General features: G+C 40.4%; 1 protein-coding gene and 1 long non-coding RNA gene across 3 annotated transcripts in view; one reads left to right on the top strand and one right to left on the bottom strand.

The window, feature by feature from the left end:
* nphp4 (nephronophthisis 4) overlaps positions 1 to 26,138 on the bottom strand; it is a 163,998-nt gene that overhangs the window by 54,037 nt on the left and 83,823 nt on the right. For both annotated transcript variants that reach the window (XM_071475288.1, XM_071475289.1), the window contains 4 exons: positions 22,608 to 22,660; positions 12,692 to 12,829; positions 4,839 to 4,996; positions 2,195 to 2,386 (listed from right to left, as the gene is read on the bottom strand). In XM_071475288.1, the coding sequence (XP_071331389.1) occupies positions 2,195 to 2,386; positions 4,839 to 4,996; positions 12,692 to 12,829; positions 22,608 to 22,660 (541 nt within the window). The remainder of the gene's footprint in view (positions 1 to 2,194; positions 2,387 to 4,838; positions 4,997 to 12,691; positions 12,830 to 22,607; positions 22,661 to 26,138) is intronic.
* On the top strand, positions 11,117 to 22,594 carry LOC139620109 (uncharacterized). The gene is made up of 3 exons (XR_011690745.1): positions 11,117 to 11,203; positions 12,614 to 12,822; positions 13,645 to 22,594. It is a non-coding gene; the product is annotated as an uncharacterized lncRNA (long non-coding RNA).

The following is a 26,138-nucleotide window of genomic DNA, read 5'->3' as shown; positions in this document are numbered from 1 at the left end:
GGAGGTGATTTAATTGCCAGCAGTTTGGAGTAAACAAAAAAAAAATGAAGGTACTACAGCAGGATGGCAGGAAGTCAATGTGTGACTTATAATTGTGACTGAAGTGTCATGGTTTCACCTGACAGGACTATTTCTGATGACTCTTTGTTTGACTCTTTATGTTTGGACAGTCGTTTATCTCCTGGTTTATACTGTAATTGTATTTTACATCCTGTCTTTGTCCCGTTTCCTCCTTTGTGATTGTCTGCCCCACCATAATGTGATTCACCTGTGTTATTACCCTTGCCTTCCTTGTGTGTATTTAGTCTCTGTGTTGCTCCCTGTCTGTGTCATTTCAGCTGTTTAGTTCCCATGGAAATTTTGTTGTCAGTCCCCTGCATCCTTCTATTTCATTTTATTTTTATCTTTGCTATTGATCCTGTTTTTCCTGAGTTTGATCTCCTGTGTCCGATTCCTGACAGTCTTCGAGTAAGTTTTTATTTCATTTATTTTTTATTTAATCTTTATTCAATCAGGCAGTCTCATTGAGGTTAAAATCTCCTTTTCAAGAGAGACCTGAGAAGAAGAATAAGACAATCAACAACAATAACAACACAACTACACAATACAAGAAACAAATAATGAACAATAACAATTACAATCATCAGAAAATACCATAAATACTAAAGCTTTAAAATCTCCAGTCTCCTTCTTGTTTGGACATTAAAGGTCTTGTATTGCACCTTCCTGCCTGGATTGTTGTCTTTTGTCCAGCTAATCAAACACATAGCATGAAATTTTCATCTGGCAGTTTAGTGAGTAGTTTTGCCCAACCCGGGCTTTTGTTTACAACCTGTGTGACTGCTCATGCTTCTCGCTCTGTCTGACTTCTTCTGAGTGACTTCACCGCGTGCCCGAACCAGAGTTATCCTTTAATTCAGTTCAGTTTGGTTTCACTGTGGCTGCAATTCAGGCAGCAAAGTTACCTCTGATTTACATATGTCTGATTTTAGGGGCTGTGACACACACTGCCATTAACTGAAAGAAAAACACTTCAGTGTTAAGATTACAAAAAAAAAAAAAAAAAAGTCATGAGCCTCTGTCCTGCCACTTTTTCCTCCTCTCCACTGACATCTTCTACCAGCATCATGTCATATAACAACATACATCCAGAGTGCACATTGGACACAAAGAGTAGCCTGAATGAGTTGATGTGGGGATCTCGGCTACACTTCCAACAAAAAGGCTTCAGATCTACAAGATGCTCTATGTGCAGGTGCCATATTTTTCACTGAAACTGTGAATTTCACCAAAAACGTCACTCTATGTTACTCAATAGTGTGGAATAGTAAATATCTGTTTCTGGAATTTCAAATCAATATGTCTGCTATTGTCTCCCCAGTTTAACATTTAGATTTCCATACATCAACTCTAACTCAGCTGAGAGGAGCATTATGCAACACGTCCCCAACAGTAAGCAAATAAAAAGAGTTGAGATTGGTGCAAAGGAAGCGTGGTGGTGAGTCTATGATGAACATGACATATGTGAATTGGGTTTATCAAACTGCTGACAGTGCTGTTGACGAGATGGAAGGACACAAAGAGTGGTGTGTTTTGTGCCCATCCATCAGGAACCCCCCCCACCCTTCACTGTCAGCCCCTGACAGAGGGGACGCTGGTTCCAGGGTTTTTGTGATGGGCTGCTGATGGGAAATGTGTTTACGTGTTATTCTGAACTTGTGAGTGCACGTGTGCGGTGTGTGGTGTGTGTGGGTATGCACTTGACATAACAGCAGAGGATGAGTGGCAAGATTTTATGCCTGGTTTAGGTAAACTGAAATCTTGCAAAAACAAAAAAAAGGGACAAGTCTAGGTAGGCTGAGTAGGCGTTGTGTTTGGCTGTCAAACAATCACAGATGTATCTTCTCCTGTGTGCAGTTCAATGACAAGTGACTAAACTGCTGTGAAGTCAAGGGCCACTCTCTTTCACTTACAACACAACAGTTGTGACATTTCTGGAAACAGGAATAATTATATTTACAGCAACACTCGTGAAGCAAATGATAGCATCTAACCTGTCATAGCGTACAGGCCAAATTTATACTGATCTCTATAACGACAGCAAACACACTGCGCACAACCTCACAGCATGAGCCGCTGCTGTCAGTCAATAGCTACGCTGCAGCCTTGTGTGACCCAGAACTGGAGGCCTCACCTGGTGAACGCCAGAAACTGGAACACCAGCAGGTTCCCCTGTAGGAGGTCTGTCTCTTCACGCTGGGGGTCAAAGGGCACTGGCTCTGTGGGATCCAGGACTTCCGCCACCTGCCCGCTACAGTCGACAATCTCTGGGAAGCCGGCGGAGTAGAGGTGGGCAAGCGAGCTCCTGGAGCTGACTGTGGAGGAACTACAGAGGAAGGGTTAAATTAGAGAAAAGCTCCAGATCCATGAGTGCGCATCAATCATTCACCACGACTTCAGTGAACGCTGCTCCTGATGCTTTACCAGCAGCAGGATGTAATGTTTTTATTCCCTGCCGCACTGGCCTCACTTGGGTGATTTGTGTTTGTAAATGAGGCAGAAAAAAATGTTTGGCTCTGAAAGAGAAAACTACGGTGTTTCATCATTTTAAACCCAGCGCTCTTCATCTTGGATCAGTTCCATCCTGTCTCAGGATGTTTATCCTCTGAGAGACAACTTCACTTTACTCACCTCATCCTCTCGCACCGAACCTGAATTTCAATGTCCAACCGGACTTCACAAAGAAATGCGTCCAAACTGTGATTATACAGCATGAGGAAGTCAGCGATATATGTTAAGCAGCAGCACCACATAAACACTTACAGCGCAGAGAGAATGGGTGCCAAAGTGCTCCCTCAGGATTTTCTAGTATAATTGGCATTTACCTCTAATCATAGTGGCCACCTGTTTTTCTGCAACTATGGTAACATTCATAACTTATACTTTCAGCACTGACACCAGACACTGTGGGCATGATAAACACAGTGCACAGATGGCTGGCTACAGTGCATGCACAGAAAAATGATGCTTGTGCTTATCATAACAGTGATGTTGCCTGTGTCCAGTTGGTAAACAGTCGAGGCCACGTCGTCAAATTTGTGGCAGAATGAAGCTTTGATCAAACTAATTAAGGAAGACATTTGATTGGGTTTTCCTCTGTGGCTGTGTCGATTTCATGCCTTTCCCTCTCTCTGAGTTATATCTTAATTTAGACCCAGCAGATTAATATTGAAGCCATCATTTTTATTTCAAAAGGGGCTCAATCAGATATGCACAGCAACTTCAATTAAACTTCTTTAGACTTCATTGTTCTTCAAGAATTGGGTCATTCCACACCAAAAACAGTCAAAAAGATGTTTTGGCTCTGAGTGAAGAGGCAGAGATGTTTCAGCCCACTGAACTGAACAGCATCGTGTCTGGATCCAAACTCTGGGATTGGGAAACTGTTTCGATGCCAGCTGCTTATTTACAGACTCTCTGTACTAATGCAATGCCTTGTTTCCGAGTTAGCGTGCCGATTATTTGCAGGGCTTTCATTCTCAGTCGGTGTCGCACCTCACAACAGACCTTGCTACATTACCGCTGCCATTATGATATCCTCTCCCATCTCTATTATTAGCTGCATGTAAACGGTGAGGTCATTCCACTGCATTCTGCTCCACTAAATCAAATCCAAAACGTCTCCCTTACAGCTGGATTTAATCATGAATTTCCTTACTAACAAATAATGCTGAGACCATTACCTAAAGTGGGATGTAAAGGCTGACAAAACGATTCCCTTAAATTGGCTCTGAGCTGAATTCTGCTACTTACTGACAACACCACTATACTGGCCAGTGCACACATGTTGCCAATTAGTGAGCCGATCGATATCCCCCTTCAGATAGCAAGACAGTGAACTATTGTGGTAATGAAGGACTGTACTAGTGTTGACACCAAGATGCTGGGCCAGATAAAATAGTAACAAGTTAAAAGGATGTTTAAAGTGACTTAATCCAATAATGTCTCCTTTTAAACAACACTCAGATCACTTTCACATGCTGTGATGGAGAAGGTAATTAAACCAGAAACTTGAGTGAGGAGGTGATCACAGAAAATACAACTATGGGGGGAAAAAAACAGAACACCTGTGTTGCCAACTCGAGCTCCGTATCTATCAATCTAGGAAGGCCAGGTGGCCAAACGGTGCTCGTTTCATATGTCTGGAATACACCAGAACGTCCTTTTTACACTGAAATGCTGACCAACAATGCAATTCCACTCAAGTCAGTAACCAGCTAATGGATTTTCAAGGTTAACCATCACAAGCATCTATCATTATACTGGCCAGTGCTTAAGGCTTCACAACAGCTGGCCTCTTTATTGCAATTCAGATTACACAGCTGATGCCAACACGAACATACATGCGGTGCGATTTTCCTTTCTCCTCATACAGGATCAGGTTTAGTCTTTGGTGTCAAAGAGGAGAATGGTCGCAGATACTGGATTCAGTTTGGTTCATGCAAATAACCGAGGTTAACATCAGTGATGATTCCTAAGAGGCAAAGAGGAGAGGGTGTTTAAAGAAATAATGTCTGTTATTGAGAGTAAAATCCATTTACAAGATAAAAAGATAAAACTAAAGTCATTGCTTATTCATGTGGCCATTTATTTTATTATAACTCCTTCCATGCAACCATCATTGCATGTTTTGGGATTTTTTTTATTTGGCTTTTTAACTTTATCATATTTGTTCCTGGCAGCGTCAACAAATATCATTCCTGAGGCTTTGTAGAGCATAAACACGTCTCGACAGATCATTGCCCCCATATCTGAAACAGACTATAAGAAGGGCTCACCTAGGCACATTCATCCCCAGAGTGATGACAGGGGCGTGGACAGGTGTGAAGGGCAGCTCCTGAAGTTGATCTCCTTCATTCTGAGCTGAAGGTGACACACCCCCTTCCTGCTGAAGGTCCATTTCCAGGTGGGCAATGTTGCTGACAGCTGAGCAGGCCTAGAACACAATGGGATGATGGGAGATGAAGGAAGTGAACAGTCAGCAGTGGATAAATGAGAAGGAGTCATTTGAAAACTGCTGAACTAAACGAACAATATGGATGAATATTGCTTTAATTTATGTTATTATTTATTATTTATATAATTTATAAAGAAGCCAGAAAGCTGAAGTGAAGGTTTCTGCAGTCAAGGCTGTTGTTTCAGGTGATGGTATAAGAAATACACAGAGTAACTAAAACTAAACAAAAAATGGTTCACAATGACAGAGAGGTCTCTTTGATTTAAGTTAATACAAAACATCTAAAATTAAAGATGGGGCAGTTTTTTCTCACGTGCTGCTCAGCAGCAGTACTCTTAGTGCTGCCACTAGTGGCTGGAATATACAGCATATAAATGAGATTACTGTTTAATCAGTAGTATTGCTGCAACATAGCAGCGCATTATTATGGTTGTCACTCTACACCCACGCTGTTGATTTCTTTCCCCACCAGAAGTGACTTAGAAGACTGCCTACAATCCACTGAGTTCATATTCACAAGCATCACACGGAGTCACATATAGCCGATGTCTCTATTAATTTATAAGCTGATTGCACAAAAGTGTGGTCAAAGATAAGTCCAACAAGAAATGAGTGCTCTTGGGCACAGTGACGGCAACCTAAAAAAAGGACTTCATTAAAAATAATTGGCAGCTGGATGCATGGAAATTACCTGGAGAATAAAACTGTTTTGTGGAGGCTTGGGTCAAAGCGATGAGGCGGTAAGAGAGAAGTTCGTAGTGGATTTGTCGGAAGTGATTCTGGAAATGACTTAATACTCTGGCTGCTCCAACAATACTTATTGTAGAAACAATGGTCTTCAGTACACAGGAGCCGTATGTCACTGAGGACAGAGGAGCTTACCCTCTCTCAGGTTTACCTGGGCCTTGTGAATGGCTTCAGTGCTCCTGAAGGCTCATCTGTCAGTTACAAGGCATTAAACAGCCAGTTAAACCACCAATACTCTAGTTCAGGATATGAGTCAGTGTTCAAAGCCACAGGAAGTAACTCTCCTAGATCACAATTTTATTTGGAACTATAACATCTGTAAATTAACATGTGTTAGTTTGGGATCTGTGCACCTGGATATAATATTAAGTCTCTGCACGTTTCTTTTGTGTTGTACTGTTTTATCGCGAGCATTTTACTAACTGGATTTGATCTGTTTTTGAATCCCTTGTTTTCTGACCTCTACTGTACAACACACCTATAAGTTGAAAATACTCCATAAATAAACTTGACATGGAGACAATACATCACCATGAGAAAAGGGGTAGGTGTGCCAATGCAATTTCTCAAGCTATCAAAGAGCAGAATATCTGGACACTAGAGTCACTGCAAGCAAACAACTTTCCTCCAGCCTCGTAGTTTCTAATCAGGAAGTAGTAGCTCCTGCAATATACATCTGACACTGTTAAACTGTCCATTCCAGTATATAGTGATTGTTTACAAATCCCACAAAAAGATCAAAACCAACAATGTGGCAGTAGTGCTTCCATTTCCCTTCCCTGGCTCTGGCCTCAAGCCCACTGGTTCACAGTGAAGATGCAAATCTTTCAAAGTGGGTCAGAAATATCTAATTCCTAAAAAAGGCTCAGTAATTTCCAAAACTGTAGTTTTTAGTAAATGCCACTTGAATAGGGGTAAACCGTGCATTAGCTGGGGACTACTTTCAGCCTGAAGTTAAGACACATTTCATGCCCTGGTAATGAGGCAGCAGGATGGTGTATGTGGTACTGACTCTAAATGCTTATGTTGATTTTAATGAAGGAACATCATGTGACCCAGTGTGGTGTTGTGTTGTGGGGATCACTGATGTGTTTCAGATAGTTTTGGACAACAATGGAGATTTATAGCTCAGAGAAATAAGGTGTATCAGGCTTTGGATACACAGACACAGCAGAATCAATGAATTGTTGGTTTTGATCTTTTCATGCAATTTGTTGACAATCACAAATATATCACCAGCCTCTCTCTAAGAATTCATTTTGGTAGCCAGCTGAAAATGCAAAAATGATGTCTATAGAGGTAGACATACAGTTTAGCATATACATGCAATAAAATGATAATTAATACATCAGGACTGAATGTATATTAAGTGGGGTTTGAATAGAGAATTTGTACCAATCTACTTAAGTCTTTCCAGGTCATTTCCAAGGACCCATGAAATGCAGCATTAACTTGTTTTTGTGTGTGAAGATGATGTATTTTCTGCTGAACTTAATTTAACCAAAATGCCACTGACAGTCGATTTCTCATTTCAAGTTAGATAAAGGTAAACAGGACTGCATCACCAACTCCACTCCTGTGTGATGAGTTAAACGGCAACAACTTATTGTTTATGTTGTGTTTTAGGGGCGGTCTTGAATGTAAGCTGCAGCTCAGTTCCTGACATCCTTATGTTTGACAAAATAATTTCTTGTTATCCATTTTTGCTTTTGTTTTCTACTTCACAATATCTGTTTTTTTAAGGAAAAGAAAAAGAACAATTAACGCCTGTGGATCAATTTAACATTCCTAAATTTTTGTGGCAAACATTAATCCCTTCTTCATTGTCACTGACACACACGTATCTGGAGGGGTATTAGCATGGATAATTAGCAAAGGAGTGCTAATGGTGTCATTTTCCAGTCAAGCATGTTTTTTTCTGTTCTTTGATACATGCGAATGGTTCAGCTGGCCTATCAGAGGACATGCATGGCTGTACATTATTGGGCTTTCCATCAAACATGCTGGTAATAACCTCTACCAAAGTCATGCTGCTACATGGATACAACATACAGATCCATGTTCCTCTCCTGATCAAACAGCCTGTGATATAATAACCTAAGAGGATGCCAATGTGCCGTAGAAGCCTTCGCAGGTTTAAAAGGCTCAATGTAATGGCTTTATATGGTATCTGAACCTGCTGCCATCAAGACCACCCTGTCAAATGACATATGAGTAATTGCTTTTTATCGGCAGGTGTGTTCAGGTCATGAACAAGGACAAATGGAGGTTTGAACAATAAATTCCACAGACTGATTTAATGACTCAATATATGCAAAGAGAATATGGCAAAAACTCATTCACAGTATCATAAGTGAAAACTAATGGCAGCCAGTGGACTTTAGGATGATATGTGTCATACTTATCCCTGATTTTAATGTTGACAGTATTTTTTTGATGCAACTATATGAAGAAGAGCGTTCTACAGAATCAGCTGCAGAATAACAGAAATGCAACTGCAACCAAGAAACCTGAGTTTAGAAGAAGATGTTTGAAACAGGGCAACAGGATTTGACCCTCAAAGTGAGTTCATGTAACATCTGAAAGACGACACACCACATTAATGTGTGTGTCAAGTGAAACCAATAGAACACATCTATGCACTTAGTGGTTTTGCAGCTACAGTCTTACTTGGTCTGGTATCACCAGTATCTCATGTCAAACCTTAGATAATATTACTGTGTAACTGATGTAACCGAGTCAGTTCATGTCATGACTCCTCTGCACTTATATACCACTATTGTCACACTATGTTTAAGCATTTACCACTTTGCCACAAAGTGATATCAGCTTGCTTTAACTCTGATGGTGTGCAGATTTTCTCTGGGGTGTTGGTTCATAATAGCCACGCATCCCTTAAGGCTATTCAGAACTAATGCCTTATATTATTTTACTTCATGGAAGGTGAATTATCCAAAAGTACTTTATGTTCAAGTGAACAAGCTGTTCCTAACTAACAGACAACTAAATTGGTGTTGTGGTAAAACAGTTTGGCTTTTCTCCTCTTGCCCAACCTGAGGCATAAAAAGATCAAGAAGTGGCATTCAGCTGACTAAAAACAAATTATTCCTTTATAAAAAAAAAAATAACATACTGTTGTTACATAAATCAATCATAAAATTTGTTGTAAGAGTTTTATTCAATTTACTAGTAATTTCAAGTTAGATTGTGAGAGATTAATAAATCTAAAGCTGCAATTTGTAGTGTTGCATAGAAATAAAGACATTACAAAACCAGTAAATGGTTTTAATGTTGTGGCAGGTTGGTGTGTGTGTATATATAGATATATATATATTTATATATATATATATATATATAAAACTAGTTTAAATGTTGAGGCCAATTGGTGCACACCTATCTCATACTTCATGGTAAATGGACTGCACTTACCTAGTGCTTTTATAGTCTTGTCGACCACTCAAAGCACTTCACACTACAACCCTCAGTCACTTCAGCACTTTTTTTAATCACTCTCGCACACAAATGATACATCGGGGGCAATTTAAAGTTCAGTATCTTGCCCAAGGACAAGGACATGTGGACTGGAGGAGCTGGGGACTGAACCACCAATCAGTGGACGACCTGCTCCACCACAGCTCAGGTTACCCAGAAAGCATACTGCCTGACATTTAAACAAAAATACTAAAATACAGTATGTTTCTCAACTTTGGACTACCAGTATAGCTATAGATATCTAGGAAATAGATTAGTTGTTCTGACAATATTTCAACAGCATGAACTAGTCAGTCTTTCAGAACCAAATTGAATTGTGCCTTTTTTAGCCATGTTGTGCTTCTGACTATTGTTATCTCCAGTAAGCCTGATCCACAGTTTCTGGATTATTCCTGCAATATGATTCACAGCTTAAGCTATATGGATTATAGGAGAAACCCATTAAAGCCACTGCTGTCTCGTTTGAATATGAGCAAAGTCCTTCTTAGCTGCGCTGAGGCGTAAAAGCAGGTGGACTGGCCAGGACAGCTCTGAAACAGCACCTACAATCCACTGTGATAACAAATGGGAATAAATAAAACTTATAGAGTAGCCCATAATACATATCTAATTTTAAAACCCATAACAGTATGAATGAATGAGTCAGTGATTTACTGAGTTTTCCACATTATCTGTTTAACTACTGGAAAATAACCTGAACCTGTTTGTTACAATATAGAGTTAAAATGCAGCATTTCACTGCACACCAGCTGCTAGCAAAGACAACAAAGTCAGTAACACTTGTAATTCATTACTCGTTATTCAATTACTTGCTTTCACCACTGCTAGTCGTAGCTGATAAGACCCAATCAGGGAGCAACCAGATGTGACCTCATCAACGTCTCCGTTTGTTTTTTGTCTCTGTGGAGTTTTCAAATTAAAACAGGGCCAGCAGCATTTCCAAAAGTCTCTATTTTCAGGGCTTGAAAACGTAGCAAAAGTCATGCGTTTAAAAAGGTAGCAGTGTGGATATGGCCAGAGACACACCATTAGCTGCCTGTAGTTCTTCCCACATAGGACATTGATTGGTTTGAACTGCTATGGTTCTGGTACAATCCAAGCAAAGAGCCAGGCAAGATGGTTGCGAGAAATCCATCTGTCTTGCAAGGTTACCTAGACAAACTTTTAAGACTGAATTACTGTTCCTGGGAGTACAACTAAATTCCTAGAAAATATAGTTAAAGGCTGAATTCAAATGTCCAGTAATCCCTGCAATTCCAGACTCATGGACTCATGAAGTCCAGAGTGCACAGAGCTGTCCAAATCCCCAATTCATCATGGGGCCTCAAGCAGTCGTTCTGCTGACTTGGAGAGAGTCCACTGTGTGTGCAGATGAGACTGTTATATGAAGAGAGAAGGAGCTGTGAATAGAGGTGAAGCTCTCACTAGTTGTTCACGAATTGATCTATATTCCCATCCTCACCTGTGGTGATGCGCTTTGGGTAATCACCAAAACAAATAGTTTGCAGCTACAAGCAACTGAAATGTATGGATGGCCAGATAGATGGACACATAACAATACAAAGCATGACAAACACAAAATAGGTTAGACAAAATTTGGATATATACTGTAGCACCTTCAATGCATCTTGTTACAGGTATCCTACTGAATGTGTAGATTCAGTGTTACTCACCTGTGTGTATTCTTTAACAACAAATGTAAATCTATTTCCTACCTAAACTGCTTACTTATAGTGTTTATGCAGCGAGGCCAGTGTTGCACACAAACTGCCGATGTGAATTCCTTTCAAAACCATTTAAAAATACACTTGGATGGAATGCATTAGTTATATCCATGGCAACGATTAATGCTTTAAGTCCCCTCTCCTACTGCATTTTCTTCCCACGCAGCCCAGTGGCCACACAGACTAGATGTGACGAGTGAGCACTGTGACACCCTCGCAGCAGGTATGACCGAAAAGATTCTACTCCGCAAGTCCCCGAGGGTGGACATTTAGATGCAGCCAAACGGGTAAATGACATACTTAATTTTGACCACAGGAGATCTGCTGCACCGTAAGAAAAACAGTTTACAGCACCATCCAACGCTTTAGCATGACGGTACTGAGGCCATTCACCAGCAGCCAAACAAATCCCTATAGCGCTCAAACACCAGCACTACGTTGTTCTGATGATGGTTTTTCTACATCAAAGAGACACAGTGCATATCATCTAAGAAGGTGCAAACTGACTTTGATAAGCAGAAAAAAAATTCAGGGTTAATCCCAGGATTACAGCATTATGATTTCCTCTCCATTTTACCACTCTTTATACTGTGCATGCAGCTTCCCAGATATATGCATCTTTGTGGGTGAACATGGTCTAAATTAACAAAGACAAGGCGGCTTTCAAAGGCAAAATGACTGTTTGCTAATTCCCAGCAGCAAACACCTACAACTGGGGGTAAATGGGTTACCCTCACATCATTTCAGGAAATTATTCAGCAGAGTTATTAAAGTCAGCACAGTACAACTGACATTCTCATTTTTGCTCTCCCCTGGCTGCTACGAGGAAAGTTTGTTCAGATGTATGAAGCTTGTTAGCAAGTGGAGACAGCCAGATATATTCTCAGATATTATTCCTGCTACCATTCCTGTGCTCGTTCATTGGGATCTATTAGGTAAAAGAAGCATTTGCTTTGCTTGTTTACATTTTTTAGTCCCCCTTGGAGTCCTATGGTGTGGTATTGGTGTCCATTACATTGTTGTAATATACTTTTGAAACTATTTCATTTCAGTCTGAAATTAAAAATGACTGCTGTGACCCCTTCAAAGGCTATGAATTACATTCCAAAATGGGAGCTGATACAGAAATGAGGCATCTAAATGTGGAAAATAGGATAACTCATAAATAAAAGTAGCCCTTAACAAGGCAGATTAAACATCTTTTCCCAGAATGCAAAGCACAATGTTATGCAGGATACTGGATACCTTTAAAAATTTGAAGTTCCCTTTGTAGAAAGATTTGAAAAGTTGAGTCAAAGAATAATATTTCTTTTGATTATAAAGATGAAAAGGAGCAACTCCAGCACCTCCAGCAGCTTCAGCAGCTCCAAAGACAAAAATGTGTGGAAGGATGGAGTTCAGTTTAGATGTGTGTGTGTGTGTGTGTGTGTGTGTGTCTCCACAGGTATAAGGCTGGGAGCAGAGTACTGTAAGGGTATGTGTGTCTTTGAACTTCAGTGAATGACTGTGCATAGACTTGGGAATTTTTAAAGCCGTATGTACCATGTTTTAGCATTGCTGTATCAGAATGTGCATGTTGTGTGTAAATGCACCTACAACTCCCTTTTGCTTCATGCTTGTGTATTTTCCTCAGCTGGTACGTGTGTGAGTACAAAGCTGTGTGTGTGTGTGTGTGTGTGTGTGTGTGAGCATACGGGGGTGGAAATCTTACGACATGTGACAGCTGGTGGGCCGATGCCAACGGGGAAGGATGGAGCAGAGGAGGAAACGACTGTTGCCACGGCAACGCTGAGCTGGAGTGGCTGATGGTCGGGTAGCGTGAAGTAGCTGCCAGCTGAGACAGTGAGAGCTGCAGAGAAACAATGCAAATGATTTGCTGTTATTATTATGATTATGAACAACAGGGCTCAGGAATATACTTTATGCCAGAGAGACACATGTGCCGTCTCAGATGACAGCAACAGACCATTACACTGCTTTGGCACTCATAAGCCCTTCTCACTCCACCCGCTTCTCCACCCACGATCTTACAGTGCTGTCATCCCCCCTGAAGACTTTTGACAGGAAACAAAAGAGACTGTTGCTATGGTTTGCGAGTTGCTGTCGCTCGTTACGGTCGTCTTTAGGTTTATGCACGAGTGGCAAACAGGTATATCAATCCCTACCATGGTGAACTTTTATCAATAGTGAAATATGAGCAGCATGGCTCCTCCACAGATATACTGCCAATGCTCACGTTAACCTGTTTAGTTTACCACTCCAGACCTTTGAGACTTTCTTCCAGGAAAACAGACGGCATCAGTCATTTGAGCCCCAAAACAACTTTCACCTTAATTCTGTGAAAAGATGAATTCTAAAATACATTCATAGGGATTCAGTTTTCTAGGTTTGACAAACCAGGTAATTAGTTTCTAAAGTGAGTCCATTTTAGTACTAAATTTTCTATTTTCAGACCTCACTGTGCATCACTTACATTTTATGGCTTCAGAAAGCAGGATACGTGCTTGTGACTTGACAGTTACCCTCATTAGTTATAGCTGACATAATATAGGAGTCCCCATGCTAGCTGCAAATTGTAATGTGTCTGCCTAATGACTGGAATTTTAAAAAGACAAATTTCACACGAATTCTTCTAATCTTCACCGTTTTCTGCCATTTATCAAGATTGGATTAGCAGCGGCAGAGAAGTAAGTAGAGGAGCTTAGACCTCTTCTCCCTGGCCTCTTGCTGGGGGGTCTCAAGGCATTCCAGGCTCGACAAGATAGATTATACCTCCGGCATAAATCTGCCCCGAGGTTTTCTCCCAGATGAATGCCCACAAGGAGACATCCAGGAGGCATCTTGAAAAGATGCCCAAACCACATCTACTGGCCCTCTACACAAAGGAGCTGAGCTCCCTCGGGATGTTTGAGCCCTTCACCTTACCCCCAAGGTTAAGCCCAGGAGGAAACTGCTGATCACAGGAAAATCTCATCTGAGTGCACATGACAAACCAGATGCTCCCTAGACGTTCCTACCTTATAGACAAAGTTTTACCCCACATAGGATTGATAGGTAAATAATTGGAATTGTAGGGACAGCGATACTTAGGTAAGCACTACTAAAGAGACAGTTTTGGATACACCGTTGGGAAAAGTTCCACAAGTAAAACCAGAAATTTATTTTGAGGGAATAGGGTTATCTTTTCTGATGCAGCTCAATTCATAATTTAGGCCCAAAATGTAGACAATGCTATCTCCCAGTCTCTTCTTCTTTTTACCAGGAAAGCCTGGCAGGATCAGTACTATGTTAGGTGTTAGGTCAAACAGCCACAGGACATTCGTTTGATTATTCTTGTTACATAACAGAGAAACAAAGTGAGCATGTTAAAGACAATATTATTGGACTACCTGTGGCCAATACTCTATCTGACTGTGACGTTCAGTTGCCCTCATCTAACAGTCTGTTTGTGACCATTATTGAATCTGCTACGGTCAAAACAAATGGCTCTTGGGAGACTATAAAGATACTGCATTGATCCATATTGAGCAGTAAAAGATTGATCAGTTGGACACACAGACACTCACTGATTCTGCTATGCTTGTGAGGACATTATATTGAGTTGTATTCATTCTTAAAATAGATCAAACAGATATTCCCATTCACCCAAAACATCTTCCATGCCAAATAATAAAAATGTATTTTCATGTTTACCTTAACTCTAATCATAGAAACATACCAAATCATAGTTTTAACACCTAGAAGTCCAATTTTCCCCTTTAATTTACCCTGAAGCAGCTTTAAGGTTGGAAAATCCAGCTTATCCCATGCTGTGTGGCAGCATCTTATTCATTCTGTATCGGTTTGTTCTGAATCTTCACTGAAGATATATGATGTTTACACTGTTTGCAATATTTAAACAGAAAAGTCCACATTATTGATGACTGCACCATTTTATCAAATGGAAAGATTATAGATGCCTTGTAAGTCAATTTATACACATTCCCCCAAAATTCACTCGAACATGCCTGGTCTCCTTGGAAACGTTTGGCTGCACAGCATTACCCTGTAGTGACTGGATTAACCCCAGTCTTTGTACTTAAAGTAGCCACTTCTTAAAAGACAGGAAGGGTCATCATGCAAGGAAAGATGACACAGGAACACACATTTAACAGCACTGGCATCTACCATAAAATCTTGCATCAGAGTAAGAATGTTGGCATCTTACCTTGGAGTGAAAATGTGCAAGTGGCCTAGTTAAAGCTCACAATTATTAGCAACTTATTAGTGACTTAACCATATGACGCTTGCCCTACAGGATGAAGGTCCCAGTTTCAGACTTCACTAAGTTTAATTTCTTCTTATGTTCTCTGTATATTTGCCTGGTTTCCTCTGGGTGCTACAGTTTTTGTCCTGCTATTGGGCGCAATTCTTTATCAATCAAATTTAATGTTTGTCTCCTAATATTTAAATGAAATCAAACCCAATGTTGATATCTTTTATGGCTTGCATTTTTCTACAGAGGCCATTTAATGTATTTACTGGAATTCACTGGAAAAAAACACGGAGACCGTTTACTCTGTTTACATCTACTGCAAACCGAAGACATTTTACTGCTACTGCTCCACATTAAAAATGTTCAGATGGTGAACCAAGGGGAGCACCATCGAATCACTGTCATTACCAATCGTTCTTAAAAAAATCATCAAAAAATCATTTACATTTATTCATTTGGCTTTTGTCCCACGTGATGATTGGCCAGGATGACTAGGAGTTCAGTCTTAGAGAGGTTTAGTTGGAGGTCACGTTCCTTCATCCATGTGGATATGTCAGATCGGCAGGCCGAGATACTTGCATAGATAGTTGGGTCGTCTGCAGGTATGACAGGTATAGTTGGGTGTTGTCTGCATAGGAGGGATATGGGAAGCCATGTGAGCGGGTGATTAGACCCGAGGAGGTGGTGTATAATGCAAACAGGAGGGGTTCCAGTACCAAAGCTTGGTGGTATATTAGTGGGGAAGGGATGGGATAAGGGCATCCAGTGAAAAAACAAGACAATGGTAATTTTCAGCCTTTTTTGTCGATGGTTCCATTTTAAATAGTTCAGGTAATATTGGAACAAGAAGGAGCAGCCACAGTAAGCTGATAAAGAGAACTGCAGGTGACAGGCTGCACTTCTTCAACCTCTCAGCAAGGTAACAACCTTTACCGTGTGAAGGTGAGGCACGGAAAGAGGATGATATTTCCTGACTACTTAATTAAAACAACATGGGTTTGTTTGGCTGCACTGTAAACAGACACACCAGCTGCTTTCTGACAAAGTAGCTGCGTTAAGGGATCTTTATCAACAATGTTTGTGTTAGAAAGCAAACAGAAGAAGATATTTTTAAACTCTCAAAATATTGATATCTGCCTTGAAAGGTTCTTATTACTGGCCTGTGCTCTAACTGACATAAATTGCAGATGAAGTAACAGATTTTAAACCAAAGTGGTTTGACTTGTTTACAAACAATAAAAATCAGAGTGGAGATCTTCATTTGCAACTGCTGGCCACTCCACAGTTTGTTTGCTCACAGATAATATGTTAAAATGTAGGCGTAACCCTAAAATGAGCTGTTTTGGCTTTTTGGATCGGGCAAAATGTCATCACAATTCAAAATGCCCTAAAATGTCAAGACCAGTGGGCTGTCACAACTCAGTCCTTAGAAGCCATATCATATTTTACACACACACAAACACACACACACACGCACACACACATGTGATCTCACATTGAGTCACCATGTCCTGCACCTAGAGGGTGTGAAAGACACCAGACTTTCTCTGCATGTGAGGATCTCACACACACACCGAGAGAATACACAGAGCGAGGCAATTAGTAGTAGCGTTGCTGTGGCTGCCAATGTTCTGAACTCAGCCTGTTTGCCCTGACAGCCAAGCAGATCATCTGTTCACATTCTGGCTTCATGGGACCCTCGTGTATGTGTGTGTGTGTGTGTGTGTGTGTGTGTGTGAACGTGTCCAAGGCATTACATGTGGGTACGTGTAAATTATATGCTCACACAACTCACTTCATATCCTTTCTGTGTTTGAGGTGTGTTATAATGTCTGCGTGAGGCCGTGGCATGGAGTCAAGCTCATCATGTGTCTCAAAGAAAGAAAGTGAGAGACAGGTGTGGGTTAAACGGGAGGAGGATTAAGAGGGAGATCCAGTGAGAAAGATGGAGAGATTACTGGAATGAAATGCTGAGAATATAAGGTGGAGGAGTCAAGCACACAAAAGAGGAAAATATTAGAGATGCAGCATAAAGGAGGGGGTACCAAGACAAAGTGTGAACAATAGAGGTTAGATGGAAGTGAGGATTAGTGATTATGTAATTATGTATGAGGGTGATAATAACAAAATAAAAACTGAAGATGTATACTATAAAGAAAAACCACAAGAAAGAAATAAACAGTGAGATTAAAAAGAACAATAAGAAATAGCAAAGAAAATTGAAAATAAATACAGACGGAGCCAACAGGGAGAGGATAAATATGATGACTAAGGATACAGGGCATCTGCAGGTTTTAGCAAACTGCGCAAAAGTGCTACTGAATTACACTTGACAGCAGATGAAAAGAAATAAAAAAAAATGTATTTGAGAATATGCTGGTGCCTGCTAATATCAATAATGTTTTACTTATGGCTTTATGATGTGAGGCAAAATATGATTTGATTTGAGAAAATTGTCTTATATTTCATTTTTCCAACCAATATCAAGATCGCTGATTAAATTACGATGATGTGACAATCTGTCGGCCTTTTGTGAACAGCAGAAAGACACAGTCCTCTCCGTACTTGAAAATGTGCTTAAACATGCAGAGAACATAAATAAATATAAACCAGATGAAACCATGTTTTTGGGTCTTGCCAGCTCACAAATTTAACATGAACTTAATTTATATAGTAAATTTGCCATTAAATGTCATCACTATAGTCAATGAAATCAACTGCCACTAGCTTGTTATGACACTGTTAATCATGTGAGTCATAATCAAAACACAGCTCGATATAAAAATGACTTTTTGTTCAGTCTGGTTTTGGTCCAAACAAGAAGTATGTATATTTTCAGTGTTTACAAATCACTTTCCTAATAGACTAATCTTGTCTGTAAAGCAAATACGTGGAGAAATTTGATGATGATGAAGATGATGATTTGAATTTGTGGCTATAACATTTTTCACAGTAGTATTGTTATGAAACTACCACTTAATGCTGGCAAAGTGAGAGATTTTCAAATCCTACACATACTGGTTTTAATATTAGTCGGCCTAAAAATGGACTCTCACACACTTTTAATAAAACATTAGAGCCTTCACAAAGGTAGTATGATTGTTAACAAGTACTAATGTGACCCCCACTTGATGTATAAGCAGCTGCTGGACATTTTTAGACTGGACTGGTTTTCATAATGAATTAGATATTTTGCATTTTCGTATCACACAAAAAGTAGAGGTGCAGCTTCACCTCTACATCTTGTGAAACCATTGGCTATCTCTCTGTTCCAATTGATCTGGCAGCCTTCAAATGCAACATTATGTTTCAATTCAGATTTTACAAAGCTAGAGTACAAAGCTCTCACACTGATGTAACTATGGCCTTGCTGTCAGAAATGAAAGTTCAAGATGATCAGTTATTAAAAAAATTCATCTCTACCAAATAGATGTTCAGCAAATAACCATAAAGTGATTTCCTCTGCAATGATCACTAAAGAGCTGTAACCTCCAAGGTGTGATTATCATAAAACACCGGCATGAACAGAAAGCCCTGTAATTTCAGAGATTTCAATTTATACTTTAACAAAAAAAAAAATCAAACTTTTTAATAACTCACATCAGTACTTTATGTCACTTAGTGTTTACTTTGTAGCATGAAAATTAATTTAGCTACACGGTGATAATTATATTTTACCTCTTCTCAGTGTTAAGACAGAGGGATTCCCACATGGCAATAAAGGCTGGACTGCTAAAATAGTCACACATTAAACATAGCTCAGAAACCCAGAATCATATCATTTTGAAAAGACATTTGGTACAAGGTTCTAACTACTCTGTGTGAAGGAGGGCTGCAAAAATTAGGTCTGACTGAGCCAGCACCAGCTGCCAAATAGACCTCTGCCAGCAACAAAATGAAACATGGCCTCACCTCCGGTCCACGGACTACAAGACCACCTGGGTCAACAGACCACGAGCATGACCCTGAAACATGACCACAGCTCCATGCAAGAAATCATCATCAACAAGGGCAAACAAATTCAGCTGCTCTCCCAAATGTTGGCTATGAATACCACAAGATCCTTAGCATTCTGCACCACAGCAAAGCGAGAGTGTCGAGGATCAATAATTTATGCAAGCAAGAGAAGTTGTCAGATCCAACAATGCCTACAGACAGAGCCGGAGCATACGGCTTGTTTACAGAGCCATTTCAGAGGAGGATGCCATTGATTAATCAGCATTTGACAGCCATGTTGAGGAGGAGAGAAAAATTTTGTTGAACAGGGAAAATCACTTTAGGATTGAAACAAGTGTATTTTTATAACAGTATCTTTGAAGGAACAGGAGACAGAGACACAGTGACAGTATTTGTGAAGTTTGCAGCAACACTAGAGTCGTGATGAATTGTAGGGCGACTGCCAATAGCAGTGGCATGGCTTCACACAGCGTTCTCTGTTTCATTTCTTTATGCACAATCCTGGATGCCCATCAGATAGATATCTACGTATGTTGTGCACACCAAGCAGCCAAGGCACTAATGACTGCTGCTTTACACCCTCATTTACAGTGTGTGTATGGGACATTTACTGCAAAACTTAAAGTTGAATAAATTGTTTTTTTTTAGCCACTTGGGAGCAGTGGAACAAACTGAAAAAAGAAAATCTGACAAACTAGTGAGCGTGCTAGAAATTTGTTGCTTATTTATACAATTAAGCAGATACCAGGCGCCATTAGCATTCACATTGAGCTGAGATACCATTTCTGGATACCTAATGAATGTAAGTCAAATATTCTCGCTCCTTTTAATTTTGTATAGATCTCCAACAACTCCTAAGTGAAATATTTGATTCTTAACGAACAGCTGTCTCCTGTGGCAGATGGAGCAACAGTGAAAATAATAAACTGGGTTACTTCGTGGATGCCATTTCTATTTCACACTTGCTCTCAATCACATCTACTAACCATGATGTGGATTCAATTCCACCTGTGGCACTGCTTTTGCAAAATTTGCATACTCTTGCTTGAAATAACAGCTTTAATAAATTGACGTGTTTTTCTGTCTCATGTTGTGTGTGAAGTTAATTGCTCCTTTTGGGAAAATGCAGTTGAACTTTAACCCTTGAACTTATTAAATATGACATGAGTATCTACCAATTTGCAGAAGAAATACTTGCAGGAATATCATGGAAATTCAAACAAAAAACACAGATGAAATATCAGATTTTCTTTTTATATTAATTCAGCCTGTTTGGTGGAGCAGATGTTTCGGGTATTAGGAGCTGATAAAAGAGTCTGTACGTAAAGAGTGGTAAATCCAGTTAAGCACCACCGTCTTCTAATGTCATCCCCTAAGAGCTGCCCAGTATGACCACAGCCGGCTCTTGTTAGCCACTGGGAGCTGCCCACTCGCACACTTCTACCGCCCTTGCTGCTTAATCAAAATGAGGGTCGATTTGTAGAGTTCATGGGTGCAGCGCTCCCACAGCTCCCAGCCCCTGTTGGTTCAATTTAAAATGAGTCGACGATACAGACTGTGGCTCATTTTGGCCTGGAGAGCTCACGCTGAAACAGAGCTGATCTGTCTCCTCCTCCGCTCTGTGACTTTATGTTACTGTGTGTGTGTGTGTGTGTGTGTGTGTGTGTGTGTGTATGTGTCTGGCCTCATCCTGAGCGAGAGCAGCATCTATCACAACTCCTCGTCTCCACTGGCACTTCCACTCAGGCTGAGGGATGATGGTTACGCCCTGTAGCTTAGCTCAGCCAGGACGAACACACACACGCACACACACACACACACACACACACACACAAACAGCAGCACAACACACACAGAAACACACACTGTTGGTGTATGTTGCATTTGGTTAATGTTGGTATTTTCCTAAGAATAGGATGTGAGTTAATCATCCTTGCCCACCACAGGTATGACGGATGGATGATAATGGTATCATAGAATTGATCAGCTCTGTATCAGCTGCCTGTGGGAAGCCTCTGACATGCTAATGATGCTAATGTGACATTTAATCTGATTTGATGCAAATAGGAATGATTATCATCAATATTACTTCTTTTTCTCAGGTTTCTGTGGTGATCCACGTGCTCCATGACTGACACAAGGGCATTTTCTTGTCTTTCAACAAGAATAACATTTTCAACAGACACACACCCACACACTTCCATTTTCCCTTTGCCAAGCCAGCTGCATACATATTCAGCACAACTGTGGCTGCAGAATATTTTCATGGACCCAGTCTTTGGGATCTCATACAGGTTTAAAGATGAAAAAAAACATGGAAATATATTTAAACATTCCTCTCTATGCTGATCTCCCTCCTGTTCATATTGTTGTTGACAGATCTGGGATGTGTTTTTCATTTTAACGTTACAGACTGGCCTGCGATCGTGTTGAGAAACTAGAATCAGCATTTATGATTCCTGTCTTAAGAGCAGGGTGGGGGAGCTGCGTCCATGTACAGGGAGCTGCTACAGAGGCTTCCTGATCCCGTCATCCGGCCAGGAATCAGCCCAGGTCAGCAGGAATCCATTCATAACGTTTTGCTCTGACAAGTACAGGCAGGAGCTGGGTCAACATCTGCTTGTTACTTTCTTGACTCAGGTGAGAGGAAAAGAGGAAAGAAAAATCTTTCATTATCAGGTCAGGACCAGGGTCAGGAACGGAAATCCTACTCTGTGTGTGCAGACCTCACAGCATGCATGTTATTTCCTGTCTGTTACTGATCCTTGTCCTGCATTTTTGACACCTGTTTCTAGGTGTAGCAGGGAGCAAACAAAAAAAAAAAAAAGCTTACTGTACGCTACATGCCCAGCTTAAAACAGGCAGACAGACAAAGTTGGCGACTAGCTGGAGAAGAACGTTGTACAGTTTGCAGCTAAATATTCTTCTAAGGAATTGTAGAGCCAGAGCAAATGAGGGTGAATGCTGGATTTATCAAGTTGACAGAAACACAAGATGTGTAAATAGACAACTGTTTGTCAGGCATAATGACTTTATAGGATGATAATGTGTCAGACGTCGTGCTTTCTGCTTGTTCTGCTGCTTCCAAGTGCCCAGAATTAAAAAAAAAAAAAAAAAATCCATTACTGCAGCTTTAAATGACAGATGACTTGAACAGCTGATTGACTATCGCTCCAGCACTAGATTACAGTGACACACAGGTAAGATGGAGCCTGTGTGAACCAACTAATCACAGGTTTATATTTCTCTTGAGAGTAGAATGAGTACAAAAGGCATCTGAAAGGCCTGCGCAGACTTTGCAGTTTGGATGGAACTTCAGACAAAACCTTTTTGTCATAGTGCACTGGCTGTATTTGGTCTTCAGGGTTTAGGGTTTAGTTGCCTGTACAGTTGAGTAGGTGACAAGGTGTCTTACCCCGGGGCCTTGAGGAGAATCTGGAGGAGTGGCTGGTGGAATGTGTCTCTGACCTGAAAAACACAAACAAGACAAGAGAAGATAAAGACAAAAAAAAACTAACAGTGGATCCACCTTGTTGAGTTTAAACATGTAAAGTCCATCTCCTTTATGTATTTTCTATTTGAGGTTTTCATCTACGTATAACTTGGCTACGTACAAACAACTCCAGTTCAATTTTAACAAGCTCAATTAACAACATTATAATATGTTCCCCATGTACCTGCCGGCACCACCTGTTAATTTTATTGTACAGTTCGACATTTGATGGATTATTAGTTTATGAGCGGGAATGGAAGTTGATAGTAAAATGTCATCTTTTCCTTATTGTGTTCCTGTTGATTGGATTCGGAGTCAGGCGGCACTAACGAATATACTGACACTATGTGCACTGAATAAGTTCAGCACAGTACATAACTCCACTGAACGCTGGGATACCAAAACTATTTAGAATCAGTAAAAAAAATCTATCCAATTTCACAGAGATCAGGAGGCAGCGTTGGATCTAGATGTCACACTGAGTTTTAAGTCTAACAATGCTGCCTGAGTTTTTGGTCGGTAGCCATGGTAATACTGAAATGAAAGGCTTTCCAGTATCTCTTTGTCCTACTCTCCCACTCTTTCTCGCTCTCTTTCTCTTGACTGGCCTTTTGGAAATTGCTTCAGTTGCCTGGGGTGTCTTACTGTAGCTCCCATCTGCTCATACTACATGCACACAGAGTGGACACGGCGCGGGACTGGCTGGCTCTGTGTCACAAATGTGCTCTGCCACCCATTTTGGTTTTAGGGCTTTCCGTTTTCTCACTGTTTTACATCATGGGCCGATGGAAAAATGTGTTTCACCTCATTAGCTGGACTGGCATGCAACCGGTCGTTTTACTCGTGATCAATGAGAGGCCCCCTTTTTGACAGCTGAGCAAACAAGTAGATGCACAAGAGGTGGACACAGGCACCTATACATGCACAAGACAAAAGGGATTGAGGAGGAATATATTTAAATATGCAAAGTTGATGCATCATCAAAATTCATTAATGAGCATCTGTGTCAAAACAGCTAGATTGTCTCCATATTTCCCTCCTTTCAGTGTGATGTGTGATGGTCACGTAAACAACAAGGGATTCTGTAGCTAAATTATAGATGAATGAAAACACATGGAGAATTTCCACTCGTCTAACTGGAGGTTGTTTCTATGTCCATCATGAATAACTTAGAGATTAATTCTGAGAATGCAGCATGGGCAGAGTGTCTTTCTAACAAATGACTGATTCAAAGGTTGTGAAATGCAGTGAGCTCTTCCCATGTTAATAAATATACAAACATGCATCAAAAGCATGAATTACATATTTCAGACTGGCCATGAATTTCATATTTGTGTAAATAAGCTATCTGCAATGGAAAACAGCACACATACAGGCATATCCACGCCTCCGCACACACACATATGATCTTGGAAACACAAAGTCAAGGATGATTACGATGGCGAAATCAAAGAATGACAGAGATTCATGATATCATTCTCCTCTGAACACTAGCCCAAATCATTCAGGCTTCTTGGACGATCCTCTGAGGACACTTGAGCACTGATTAAAATGTCATTAATAGACTTTGCCAAAAGGCTTCTCCACACACCCGTGAAGTAGGCCCTGATCAACACTATTCTTCTCTCCCAAGATAAGTTAACAGCATCATTAGGAGGGAAATCATCGAGTATACGACCAGGGTCCACTCAAGTTCTTTCTGCTGTCACTGGGATTGAGTGGCTGTGTGTAGTGTTTACTACACTTTTAATCAATTCCCTCAAAGACCCAGGGAAAATCAGCAGTGTGGGTTTCAACAAGAGATGCAGACAGCGGTGCATCATTTATCTTTGGCTGTGTGCAGGATGTGGAATATCTAATCAAACTTTGTTTCTGAGAGAGGCCTTTTTAAAGCTCAGGGTTCAGGACGGGAGTTATATCGTGGAACGGTCATGCTTAATTGGGAACGATGGAATAAAAAAAGCTTCTGTTAAAGAAATTCAGCAGCGTACACTGATAAACCCGTTAAAATCTGAGAAACTAAGTGGTTGTACGCCTCTGTCAGTCTGTCAAGTTGCAGTTTATATCCATGTCTGTCCAGCCTCATATATTATACAGTGTAATAAAGACTGTAAGGGAATTTAATAGAAAGTATAAAGTGTTTTTTTTTCATTTGTAATATAGGGATATATAGGAATAAAACTGATTTCATCTGACTGTGTTAAGCTTTGTTGTTCTTGATCTGCTGTGTGCCTACAATACAACTATAAGTTCATTGAGAGAAATTGAGTCAAATTCCTTGTATGTATTAACATGCTTGACCTATAAAGAGGACAAAGTTTCAAATATGGACTTTGCTGCAAAGATGCTACAAATTCTAAAGCATGGATGCTTCACACTCATCTTCAACTCGGCAGCAAAAGAAGATCTATAGTCACTGCAGTGTCAAGTTGGGCGCCCAAAATGTGAAATACACAATCTCCCCTACTGAGTTATCGTGTTGAACAATGACCAGAAAAGTGTTTTGCAGAACATTACAAAAAGTAACAGTGAAACTGACTTTTGACCTTTTGGATATAAAATTTCATCATTTTATCCTGTTCTGTCATAATGAGCATATGAATTCTTGAGTTATGGCCAAAAACGTGTTTTCTGATGTCACTGTGACCTTTGAGCACCAATTTCAAATTAGTTCATCCTTGAGTCTAATCTTCAGCCTGTCAAATTTGAAGAAAGTCCCTCAAGGCATTCCTGAGATATCACGCTCAGGAGAATGGGACATAAGTATGAACGAACAGACAACCTGACATCATAATTCCTCCAACCATGTCTGTCGCAGGCGTTCAGGCATAAAAAAAGGTTTATCATCACATTCTTAATCAATGTATTTATAGAAAGTGAAAAACAGGGGCCTGTCTCACAAAGTAGGATTATGAAGTTATCTGGATCTCTGTTAAAACAAGGAACCCTCTCAAATCTTTTTGTACAAAATTTTGTCTATGTGAGACCCCAACAACAGTGACCAATGGTGTCTATGTCAAAAGATTGATAGATGAAACACAAATGAACCAAATGTTAAATAACCAGAGTCCAAAAACCCACTGATGTTCACTTGACGAGAACTTCGGCCATCTTTGCATTAGAGGTTATGATATTCCCTCTGAGCAGCACAACGTCTTCAGGGCAGATTGGAGTCTACAGTGCAGGGCTAGCTGGTTAGCGAGCTAACTTCAGTAGAAGAAAACATGTGATTGTGACACAATTTAAAATTGGTGTTGTTTTCCACTTCAGAGAAAACTCTTGGCGAGTAAAGGAATGACATTTGTCAGAAACTTTCAACACTTCTTCTAGATTGGTAAGTAACCAGCTGTTATGCTAACACTGGCTATGTAGCCGTAACAAACCAGGTCGGGGCAGACGGCCGCCTGCCCTGAGCCCGGTTCTGTTGGAGGTTTCTTCTCTCTTAAAAGGGAG

This window comes from Trachinotus anak, unplaced genomic scaffold, assembly GCF_046630095.1.
Source record: "Trachinotus anak isolate AG129_WGS33_773 ecotype Australia unplaced genomic scaffold, CSIRO_AGI_Tana_v1 ptg000004l, whole genome shotgun sequence".
Classification (NCBI taxonomy): Eukaryota; Metazoa; Chordata; class Actinopteri; order Carangiformes; family Carangidae; genus Trachinotus; species Trachinotus anak.
This window is presented reverse-complemented; position numbering and strand designations above follow the sequence as displayed.